Raw genomic sequence first — 12,867 nt, forward strand, 5'->3', positions numbered from 1 at the left:
AGCTTGGGAATTAATAATTTCACATTGGTTGAAAAGTTAGATACAACATTTCATTGGACTATATATAACAATGGTACCCTTTTTTGGTATTTTACAGGGTTTTGTGATATGCAGAAGGGACTTACATCACTTTCTCTCCTGTTATGGGTGAAATGTAAACCTCTCAGAGGATGATGTTAAAGGGTACTGGGATTATAGTGCTTCTGTCAAGGGAAATTCCAGAGTTTCCAACATTACGAGAACAGAGAGTAGAGAGCACTGTTTAACAGGAACAGGACACAGCTCATGGCACCTCAGTGACCCTTAGAAACTCCCGAGTGATCCAAGAAGTCCAATGACTGAACCTTGAAGCCTCTTTAATGGGTCATGGACATCCTAAATGACTCCTAAAACGCCTCTAGTGAGCACTTGAATCTAAAACTTTAACATGGAGTCACCATGATCCCTCCAGCCCCTCAACCTCTGAGCCTTAATCAAAACATCCTGCCACCTCCTCAAGAAACCCACCCAAACCTCCAAGAAACCTGTAGAACGGTCTCTTAAACTTTATGTACTTGTTTTTTTTAATTGTGGCAATTTTCTTTACGGTATAATTTTTTACTTTTACTTTAATCCTACAGTCAGTTTCAAAATAGTGATCCTAGTTCCCCGTTTTTATATTCACAAAGAGCTTAAACTGAAGAGTTTATTTTTGCTGCTGAACACTGAGTACTGATGCAAATCTCTGGACCTTTGGACATAAAGACTTCACAAGTTTGAGAAGAAACTAAAAATAATGTGCATTTCCAGAGACTACTGTTCTGTCCTGGGAGTTTCTGACAGACTTGTGGAGGACTGTTGGCCCCCTCATCATTACCCACTGGAGAGATGATGGAGGAGGAAGAATGAGGAGGAGGAGGAGGTGGTGGGTAGAAAAGAAGGGAATGAAGATCCCTGAGAGCAGAGGCCTCTTGTAGGAGGGCAGGAGGAGGGAGGGGGAGACAAATGGAGGCGATAAGCTTCACTAAGGCGAACACATGAACTCTTCTACTCACCTCCATTTCTTTAAATCAAAATATTTTATCAATTTTACATTAAGTATACTTTTCTTGAATCTTTTTTTCCCCCTTTCTTCTTTTTGCCAAATCACATTTAGTCACTCTGTGATTGCTTTTAAAGCTGTTTTAGAATGAAAATCCATTAAATCCATTCAGTACACAGAAGAATACGCAAAACTAAAACTGACAGGTAATATCAGCGTTTTTTGTTCACATTAAAGATTTGTTAAGACTTTCAAAGGTGTAAACGCTGTTTGCAAAACATGCTTCATAAATAAATAATAAAGTACAGACTAGTAAGCAGTGCTACACCAATGCTGACAGCAAATACTGTATGTTGTGTAACGCTGTGAGGACTCGGTCTTTGCATTTTCATTTATTCTGCATTCTGTGTTTTGCTAATTAGTTTTCCAATTTCTTCTGTCTGTTTTATCATTTACGGTAAAGCACTTAATGTCAACGCCAAACTAAATCATCACTTGTTTTTCTCACATTTAAAAACGCTTATTTACTTACAGTATCAGCGCTGCAGGAGCACACAGTTTAGGTTTATCAAAGTTGGATTTGGTGTAAGATGCACAAATCGTCCACAGAGGTTTACAAGACTGTGTTGTCCTTTTTACCCTTTTATCAGAGTGACTTTAAAGTGTCATCTGATCTAAGATGCACTCTGCAACCAGTTAACAGTTGCAAACAGCCAAACGTCAAGATCTGACTTTTATTATCTGGTTTTAAGTTATTTCTGTGTGTGTTCACTCACAAAAAATGGAAGAGGACACAGCAACAGTTTGCAAACACTTCTGCAGATTACTCACCAATCTGTTCAGGTTTGCATATATTACTGGAATTGAAATAATAAACGAAGCTTGAGCAGACTTTGGCATGTTTAACTCGGCTAAACACGCTGGTGCACACCGCGTGTCGGTGCTTTGTGCCCACATCCCATGAAGAGATTCCCATATTTGTATAGAAATGATCTCTCCCCGTGAGCTCAGACTGATCTAACGCATAACACGTGTGTTAACAGAAGTGGAGCGGAGCAGCTGAAGTCACCCTGCATACTGAACATTTTCTGTGTTTTCACTGTTTTATCTGGAAATCAAACTGGTGGCTGATTAAGAGCCAAGATAGAAAACCTCGCTAACATTCGCTCTCTCTCTCGTGTGTGAGTGTGTGTTGTGCAGCGATTACTACAGCTCTCAGACTGATGCAATCAGCAGCTAAAGAGGTTGAGAGAGAGAAAGAGAGAGTGTGTGTGTGTGTGTGTGTGTGTGTGTGTGTGTGTGTGTGTGTGTGTGTGTGTGTGTGTGTGTGTGTACCCAAATACAGAATGTTTGCATGTGGTTTCATCTAGAGAGATGAATGCACCACACACACACTTCATAAATCACTTTTTATCCGGCAATATCAGTGTCAGGCAGCAGATTCCTCTCTCTCTCCGTCTCGCTCTCACTTTGTACTTTTCTTCCCAGCTTTTTTTTAATGCCTTTCTTTCCTTTATCTCCACCTTTTTATCTCTTACCTCCGCTCTCTCTCTCGCTCTCCACTTCTCACCACAAACACACACATCCATTCAAATCCCACAAACTGCACCCTCTTCCCTTCCCCTCTGCTGTTCACTCAGTTTGCTTTTTCTCCTCTTTCCATTCGTCCATCACACATAGGAAGTGGGTGCATTAGCAGAGCAAAGACGGCCTGATGGAATTAACGTCCATTATCTGACCATTTACAGGATGGAGAGCGGGATTAAAGAGGAAGAGGAGGACTGAAATGATTGAGATCTCACCACATCGGGCGGTGTTTCTGCTCTCAGCTCTGCAGAACAAACCACAGTCTGTTTGAAAGCATGTTTGTGTTGTCTGTGGGGCCGTTTGGTCACAGCAGGCAAGAGGCAGGGCAAGTGTGATAGGATGAGGTACTTGCTTACTTATTGCTTGTGGTGATAACGAGTCTAAAATTATTTTTATCATTGTCCTGCAACGCTTTTAAAAGACTTCAGGCAGTATTCTGTCAAGTTTGCCTCTTGGTGCTTTTGGGGTTTTTTTTTTACTTTTTTTCAATTGCCATTTACATGCTCATCGAGAAAAATCAATGATGTTTAAAGTAATTCAACTACATTAAAAAAAGAGCTCTGTATGTGTTTTAAATCAGATAAGCAGAGAAACCAAGAGATAGATGTTTTTTCTTTTTCCAATTTGATGACAAATGGAAAAAAATGCAGATAAAAACAGTGAAACGTACTGAGCGTGTATAAAGCAACTGTTGCCTCATGGTGATTTATACTGCAAGGTAAAGACCCTAAAATAATACAGAGGAAACCCAAACAACACCCTATGAGCAAGCATTTGGCAACAGTGGGAAGGAAAACCCCCCTTTTAACAGGAAGAAACCTCCAGCAGAACCAGGCTCAGGGAGGAGCAGCCATCTGTCGTAACCGGTTGGGGAGAGAGAAGGAAGACGTTTATGTCAAATACAGCCAGAGATTAATAATAACTAATAATTAAATGTGAATAAACAAATACAGTTAAAAAGGTGAGTGAAGGTACATCATGGTAATCAGAGTAAAGCTACTGCAGATTGAGGGTCACCTGGTCCAGCCCTAACTATATGCTTTATCAAAAAGGAAAGTTTAAAGCCTAATCTTAAAAGCAGAGATTGTGTCTGTTTCCCAAATCCAAACTGGGAGCTGGTTCCACAGAAGAGGCTGAAGGCTCTGCCTCCCAAGTTCAGTGAACTGTTACTGACCCATGTTTACTGTGCTTTATCAAAGACATACTTGAACATGATGTGTCACCGGTGACTTCTGGGATGTTAGAGGTTAACACTCTGGTGCAGAATGACCACAGCTCACAGGGAACAGATGGTCTACTGTGAGCCCAGTCCTGGATGAACAGTGTCATATGTCATGAGTATCCAGTTTATATGCGGATTAAGTCCAGATTATATTACTATATGTGGATAATCCATCTACAAAGACAAGAGGAAAAGGAACCAAGATGCATTAAGGACAGGCTGCAATCCCTCAGAGCCATCGTGGCCATGCGTGATGTAAGAGCCACTCTTTACTATGTGCTGTGGAGCGATGCTTCTATGCAGAATCCATGTTTGAATTCAACTAGTTCCATATAGACAGAGGATATGTTTGATGTTTCTGTAATCTGCTATAAGAGCAATGTATTTGTATAAGCACAAGAGACAGTTAACTAACAAGGGTAAAAGAACTGTAATCAAATGATACAAAACGCTGAAAAGAAAACATGTTTGAGAGCAGACAGTCGTTTCCTCCAGCTTTCCATCAATCTGTCTGAAGCACTTGAGATCAGCAATCAGCCACACAGCTGACTGATCGATAGAGTCTGCAGGAAAACAGAAGGACACATCAAAACAGCCTGCTAAGGACACAGAACAAAGTGTACGGCCCGGCACCAATGCTCAGTCACTTCCTAAAAAACATAATCTGGAAAACACGTGCTACGTGCTGCCAGTTGGTCTAATTATTGCCTAATTATCTATTTAATGTTGAACCTTAATTACGTCCAGCTGCATATGATATACAGAGTCTGCGTTTTGAATCTGTGGTGCGCTAATTCCCGCAGACAAAAATCGCTGGAATTTTGAACGGAGATTTGCTGGACAAAGCCGAGCGAGGGGATGATCTACTCACAGATGGAAAGATAAGAAAAAAGAAGGATTTTGTTCAAATAAATGATCAGTATGGAGCTCGGCTTATCGTAGCAACGGAGGCTGAAGTTTTAGAATCGGGCTGAGAGAAACAGAGCGAGAGTAAAGTATATCTGTAGTGGTGTGTTAATCCTCTGTAATCTGTTGGCCTCTCTGCTAGAGCAGCGCACACACTCAGACACACTTCCTCAGGAAAATACCTGCAGCTAAAACATGTTTGACCATCAAAGTGGAAGATTGTACAACACCATCATCCCCTCGCACACTGCAACTCACACACAACATCGCCCTGACCTCATTCCTCTGTGTACGAGCAGATACAGAGCCACTTACACACTCTCCTGCTCTCTATCGCTATCTCTCTCTCTCACACACACACACACACACACACACACACACACACACACACACACACACACATACACATACACACACACTGGGTGGCAGTAGCCTGTGGGCGTGCAAGCAGCTGTGAATAATTGTGTTTACAGATGGTATATGTACGACCTGTGGGTGGAGAGAGAGAAAGAGCCAGAGTTGGTCTTCTCGCCCTCACAAAAGCAGACGGGGATGGCATTTAAACTGAACCTCACTCCCCCCCCTCCTCTCTCTCTCCCCCCGCTTTTTATTCCTTGCCAGTTTCAAACATTTCACCTGAGTTAGCTTAATTGGCACAAGTGTTAACGAGGCATTGAGAGCCCGAGCAGAACAATGAACGGTGACATAAGTTTAAAAAAAAGATGGTGGTGTGTTTAAATGTGTGACTAATGAATAATTTGGGTCTATAAAATGAAGCACTTTATTTATACCTGAGGGAAACTGGGCTTTAAACACTAAAAACCAACAGTTACTGTGTATAATGATCTCAGTGAAATATAGGACTGAAGCACGGAGCAAAAATCAGATGGGAATTAGATTCTCAGCAGCAAAGATGTGTAATCATTTCTCAGGAAAGCCTCAGAATGCTGTTATTCTATTTAATCTTTTGGCATTTTTTTTACTTCATATGGATAAACAAGTTTTTTTTCCTTGAATCTTTCTATTTTTTAATGCATGGATTGGTTTATGTTATTGAACCTAAATGAGATTTTTCCAATACACAGTAGAAACACAGGGCTGTGGATAGTAAATGTGCATAATTTTATGTAATTGACTTGTTTTATGGCCATACTAAAGTAGCTGCACCCAAAATACAGTATTGTACAGAGCTAATGAGAATGATCACCCCCAGCCTGCAGGTGAAGTCAGAATCAGCTCATCCAAACATGAAGTCACTTTTTCCATCCTCCTTTACTTTTTCTGCTCACCATTTATCGCTTTGGCCTGCATCTGACCGGTAATTTGTCCTTCGGCATGTATCAAACACGGCGAAGTGCGGTGCTCTAATAGGTGCAGGAGGAATGATTAAGAATTGTGTTGATTTTTAATGCCTACTATGGCTAGCTGCCATGTTATAAGCAATGCCACTGCTTGTTGCTGGATTATAACACAGTTAAAGCATAAAAGACTCATTCAGTATGTTCAGAAAGTCGTGCTGAATTTTTTCACAACTGCCATAATGAGCGGCTACAGCTAAAGCTAACATCACTGGTACACGTAAAATATACATCATTTGAATTTATGATGGTTTACAAGTCAAATAATTAAATAAATTAGAACATTTTGAAAAAGAAAAACTCTCAGGTTTCCTTGAACAGAAATATTAGTACCCACATACAAACTTGATTTATATATAAATCTGAGATGAGTCAATGTGCTAACATCATGGTAATACAAGCTAAAAGAGGCTAATATTGTGAACTATTTAGCATTTAGTGCTAACAGGGCACATCAAGTCTGTTTACAGTCATCAGTATCAAGGTAGCGCCTTAACTAACTGCTTCAAGAGTTGATGTTTGGATGGACCACTGTGATCCCACCCATTGGATTATGCATAAAGCCAATGAGCATGAGTTCCATATTGAACATGCATAGCTTGGGTAATCCTCAATTCTGGGACATGGAATTATCAAAATTTTTAAATGGACTAATTGTTTTATTAAATATGATCCGAAATGAGGAAAAGTAAAGACAAGAAAGTATCTAATAAGGTCAGGGCCGAGGACTCATACACCCCTCAAACTGGTCTATGGACTGGAAGTCTTTTTGCAAACACAGATACCATCCCCTGATGGCCACGGCACAGAAATTGCCTTCATTTTTCAGACCTGAAAGTTACAACACATTACACCAACTACTGTCAAGTCATGCACTTACCTGAATTTGCTGTGGAGGACTGTGACTGACGTGAAAGCTGCTGCTATTTCTATAACGCTTGGAAGTTGTAATACTGAATTTAGCAACAGTTTAACACATGCACGGTGCTAAATCTGCAATTTTTAGCTAGCTAACAGTAGAATAACAGCAGGTGTTGATGATACATCCTCCCTCCCTGTCTCCCACACAACTAAGATGTGACCATGCTAGGTAAGTGCTTCACACTCTGGTGGCGCTTTGATGGTTCAGAGTTCTCCGTCACAAAAAGCACTCTGTGTAGTTGCACTCGGTTATGGGAACATACTCGTGCACTAAAAATAATGAGTGTAAGTGTGGAAGTAGATCAGTTGAGACAACATATAAATGCTGCTTCGTTTGTTTCTACCTGTCTGTATTATCAAGTTATTTTTATAGCTCTGTTTAGAGTTTCTATGTCAAAGGTACAAATCTTACAGTCAACACAGTGATGCTGTGGTAATAATGTGGGTCACAATGTGCCAAGTTTACGTTTAGCTGTTAGCATATTACAAGTTAACATAATCCATCCAGCGTTACTTTTCATACCTGATGTTATTTGATTTTGTGATGATGTAATATGCTTACCATTATGTAGAATAGTATGATCCCCTTATTTATCACTTTAAATATTTCATCGTGCTTTACAAGTTACGATAAAAACACTACAGCACATCGTGTTCAGCTGGAGGAACGCTAACATCGTTAGCTTCAGTAAACAGTCTACAGCTAACAGGCTCAGACTGATACACAACCTGTGAGGACTATGAAGATATTCAGAGCTGGTTTTCTGTAAAAGATAAACAAGGGACGACATATATGTATATAGAAAGAAAAATCAACATGCTAACATGATGACAGGTTGACAAAATGCTAACTAGTGAAGTCAGAGCGCAGAATATTGTGTTAGCTATTCCCTGTTAGCCTCCCTCTGCGGATCTATAAATGCAGCTGATAGAGGGTTGGACTCGGTATGATTTACATAATTGGGATGTTAATTCGTTAAGCCGTGGGACTTGATTATGTTGCATATTGATTGTGTTGTGCTGCTGTGAGGTCACACACCTCTTTAACGAAGGTATGCGCAGCGCAGGGAATTGTGGGAATTTGATTAAATATATTCGCCGTTAACATTCCTGCTGACATGCCGCGTTTTGACATACAGGGCAAGGGAGGTGTGTGTAATGAAAACAGTTATAATATGTGTGAAACCCAGCGGTGCTGATATGCTTTTAGTCGTGCGCCTGTGTGTGTGTGTATGTATATATATATATGTGTGTGTGCAAATGTGCCTCTGCTTCCCTATGGGTTGATGGATGGATGGAGGAGGTGAAAAGAGGAGTAGAGGGAGGGGAAACTCCACCTGGTCTTACCGTTCTCCGGGTGCTCCATCTCGCCAATGCTGCCGTCAGGTGTGGTCCGCTCGTAGTGGTCCTCCGGCAGAGCCAGAGGCCCGATCCGCGGCCCCGATGATGACTTGGAGCTGGGGGTCTCCGACTCCTCCAAGCCGCTGTCGTAATAGCTGTGCTGGGATGCGTCCTGCAGATCCTGCGCCTGATTGGCCGTAGAGAAGGTCACTCGACGGTGGGGCAGCTGTGATTGGATGACATAGGGAAAGCGACAGGGTTAGTTTCGTTTCTGAAACATTTAAGGTGAATCACTTCAAGTTAGTGTTGTTTATCCGTTTGATCTGATGCAGCTTAAATGATTAGAGACATCAAATAGAAGCTGGACTGTAAAAATAACCTTAAAACAGTCATTTGCTCTATTCTCACTTCAGGTTCTACTTTGATTCTGCACCTCACACTTGTCAACTTTCATCTCATCACATTTTAAATCTTTGAATCATCTCTTCTCAGCGATGTTATCTGCAAATGCTTTAGCGTTAAGCTAAACCGGCCTTTTAACAAAGAACAATTGATGAGATTAAAGTGTTTCCAGTTTATTGCACTCAGTAACGTCACATAAATTCAGCAGCCGTAGCCAATAAAGGTTTTAACAGATATGAACTTTTTCATATCTGTCTTTTCTGTTCTGTGCTGCTGTAGGCTGCTCCTAGAGCTGGGCGATATGAGATTTTTTCATATCACGATATGTTTTTTTCATTTCAGGCGATAACGATATCTATCACGATATAAGCCAAATAACTATATTTGTAAGATTTAAATGTGCCGTTGCTCACAAGTAAAATGTGAAATAATCAGCAGCTTGTTTTTATTTAAATATTTATTTCCCATAATAAGTTCAACAGGGTAGATGTAGTTAAGGAACATGAGACTTTTTCAGATAAATAAAGGCAAATATTGCAAACTACACAAAAGGCAGCCGCTAAAGCGTTTAAGTTTCAAAATAGAACAAACGAAACAGACTACTAAATTGTCAATTCCACTTAGAAACAAAATATTAATTCTAAAAATAAATCTTAGTTTGTTTTACAGAAGAACAGACAAAACTGACTAACTTTTGCCAATATCAAATAAACTGAGAACTACAAGGAAATTCTCAATCTCTCCTTGTTGTATAGCTTAGCTTTTCAAACAGTTTTAACAGTTACTTTAGTCTGACAAAAGCCGAATGACGAATTAGCGCTTCCAGTCAGAGACTGAGGCTACGTCCACACGTACACGGGTATTTTTGAAAACTGAGATTTTCCGTTTTCGTTTTAAAAAATAATCCCGTCCACACATAAAGGGAGAAATGAAGGAAAACGCTGCTATGAACATGCCAAAGCAGCAGGTGGCGCTAGATTCCTAACCGTGCAGAAATGTTGGCCAATCAGAAGTCTAGAAGCCTCGGTGGGAAAAAGTAAACAAAGCTGCGGCATAGAAGCAGAACCGAGTCGTATGTGTGGACGGACAGTAACTGTGTGTATATGTAAGCATTTAAACACTGCAGAGAGTAGAATTAACAGTAACAGTATTGTAGAAATTCATTTCACCGAAACAATAACGTGGCGCACAGTGTGACGCATGCACCAGTTTATTGTATTTCCAGACTTGCTTTCGGCACAATTTACAGTGCACGCTACTCTGTTTTTTGTCAGACTTGAAATAGCCGAAATACCATCACACTACGGAACTTCTATGGCTCTTCCGTTCGAAAATCTCTCCGGCATTGGAACCATTATCTGTTTTCTCTTCGGTCACGCTCGGTTGATTTTTCTAGTCGGCACACTCATTTCCTCCATTACCCGCTGGCTGCTTCCCAAACAAACACACGTGCGGCTTGGCACTTGTGCTGTACGTAACAAGTCACGCGACGTGACGCTGCGGCTGTGATTGGTTCGGCTCTGCGCTACTTAGTTTGGATTGGCTGACCTTTTTTTTATTTTATTATTATTTTTATTTTATTTTTTAAGAGGACAAGAGCGGCGAGGTCTATCGCGATAGCTTAATTTCTCTATCGAGTAAAAGTTATATCGCGATACATATCGTTATCGTTCTATCGCCCAGCTCTAGCTGCTCCAGAAGAAAAAATGTGCTGGTCTGCACCGCGGCAAAGTTCTCAGTTTATTTTTTCTGACAACAATTCAAAAGAAAGTAATTCGCTTTGATTATTGAAATAACAAACTAGCAAGTAATTTCTAGAATGTGCAATAAAATCACCGAATGTATTTCCACCACACAACACTCGGCCTAGACTGTGGATGTTGCTAAAAGGCTACGTTCACATAATTTCTCCACAAAAGCCAAAGTCAGAAGCAATTTCAGACAAGTGCTTTTCCAGTGAATAACTTTGAGATTCTCACAGACCGACTGCTATTAACCCAAACATCTCTGCTTTCACGCTTGGTGAAAATGTGTCCAGTTCTTTTTTGGCCATTGCAGTTAAGGTGGCAGTGCAGTGAATGCAACAAATAAACCGGCTCCTGGAGTCATCTACAGAAAAAGCAGATGGAATAGAGAGATGTACAGGAGCAGGGCACAAACCCGAGTCAACCTCTGAAGAAATATAAAATACTGAAAGAATCAGGATGCTACAAAGAGCTTATTAAAATATAGGCTGCAAGTATACAAGACTGATTATTTAAAATATGTGGGTTACGTTTCATTCCGCACATTATTAAACCTAAATAAAATAAATGGTTTCGTTTGCTTTGTTATGCATTTTCTACTCGCGCGTCCTCAAGTTTCCTTCCACTGACTGGCGTCTGTAATGAGACATCAGTATTAATAAAAGCAGCGGGCTGAACACACACTTAACTGCTCCATTTACTGTGTGTTTTCTGGGGGTGGAAGGTAACTGTCTGACTTGTGCGTTTGATGGTTTTGTAATTAAAATACAATTAGCCTCCCTATAGCGCTGTGGGGACGCTTGCCACCGCTCACACACAAACACACATTGTGCAAATACACAGAGTGCTGCCAAACAAACTGTCCTAATTCAAAAAGGCACACAATGCACGGTCAAACATTTCAATCACACGCATCTGACCAGCCAGGCTGATAAAAAGCAACATCCCTGGCTTGGCACATACTCTGTCACCATGGCAACTGGCCCCTATCAGGACCCTGAACCAGTAAAACCAGCAGATCCGTGCTCATCACGCAGAAACAGTTTTTTTTTTATCTTTATCTCTACTTTTTTAAGCAGCTTTTTTCCCCCTTGCAGATGCTGACAGGTTCACTGCCTTACTTTAGACTGACAAACTGTCCTCCCTTCCAGTTTCAAACCAGTAACCAAGCGGCGATCAGACTGCATCTTAATCCTGCCAATTGCACTTTTAATTTCCGTCTTAGTTGAGAGACTTTAGCTCACCAGCCACTTTCTCTGCTGTTTGAATTCTAAATAGTATGAGTGGCTCCACTACAAGGATTTGAAAATGTGTGTAATTGTTCAGCAGGCAGGTAAAAGCGGCTGAATTAATGTCAGAATGATGGAAAATGTTCAAAACTCAACCCGCGGTGGAGCTGTCCTTTAAACTGTGTGGCCACAGTGTGCTGTCAAGGCATCAAAAGCCCCAGATCCCCGGTGCTTCAGGCGACGGGCTCCTCTCCAGGTAAACACATTCAAATACTCAGTAATAACCGGACTCGCTGCAGATCTGTACAGTCACACTGGCTGTCTTTTTTCCCCAATATAATCCCTGAAATGGTGGAGCTCAGTGAGTCTGCTATTTGTAAAGCCAGATTCTACCTAAAAATGTCACCATATCCATTTTTGGTTTCTCTGCATCTTCTCAGTCTTATTCACACTGCCACAAGGAAGACTTCCTATGAAATTATTTGATTTTTGGGTTTTTGTGATGGTGGCATGAACCTAGACAATAAAAATAATCTTCTAACCTTATGTTGATGTCACTCTGACTTGAGTAATATAGACTTAAATAGGTCTTGTGAGGTTCTTTTACTCCTATCTGAATTACCAACCGTACCGACATCACTGACAAGACAAAACTTTTCTCTAACCCAGCAGTGCCCAACCCTCGGGCCACGGACCGGTACTGGTCCGCGAGTCGTTTTGTACCGGGCCACGAGAGTTGAGGCTCGGATGTGAAATTGATTGTTTCAGAGTTTTTATTAGTTTTTAGAGTTATTTTTTAATCGTTTTTATCGTTAACTCTGTTTCCCTTGGTCTTCTCCCTTGTGCTATGAATAAATCTTCTTTTTTTGGTACCGGTATTGGTTTTATTTTGTTGTATTTATCCACTACACCTTAAAGGCCGTAAACTGGTCGGACATAAACTGGTCCATGGTGCAAAAAAGGTTGGGGACCGCTGCTTTAACCTATCCCATAGCCCACTTTGGGGGCTGAGCTACATTTCATTAGACTCCAAACACCCTAAAGATTATAACTGGGATGTGTTAGCTATAGAGTAAACTCTTAAAACAACAATAACGTCAGCAAAAGCACTGATGTAATTGATTTCAGCCGAGGA

The 12,867-nt window shown here is 40.8% G+C and overlaps 1 protein-coding gene across 3 annotated transcripts in view; it reads right to left on the reverse strand.

Moving 5' to 3' along the window:
* Nucleotides 1–12,867, reverse strand: part of LOC101466889 (protocadherin-1) — a 230,540-nt gene that overhangs the window by 106,237 nt on the left and 111,436 nt on the right. For all 3 annotated transcript variants that reach the window (XM_004552048.4, XM_004552049.6, XM_004552050.6), the window contains exon 4: nt 8,363–8,582. In XM_004552048.4, the coding sequence (XP_004552105.1) occupies nt 8,363–8,582 (220 nt within the window). The remainder of the gene's footprint in view (nt 1–8,362; nt 8,583–12,867) is intronic.

This window comes from Maylandia zebra, linkage group LG2 (assembly GCF_041146795.1).
Source record: "Maylandia zebra isolate NMK-2024a linkage group LG2, Mzebra_GT3a, whole genome shotgun sequence".
In the NCBI taxonomy this organism is placed as follows: domain Eukaryota; kingdom Metazoa; phylum Chordata; class Actinopteri; order Cichliformes; family Cichlidae; genus Maylandia; species Maylandia zebra.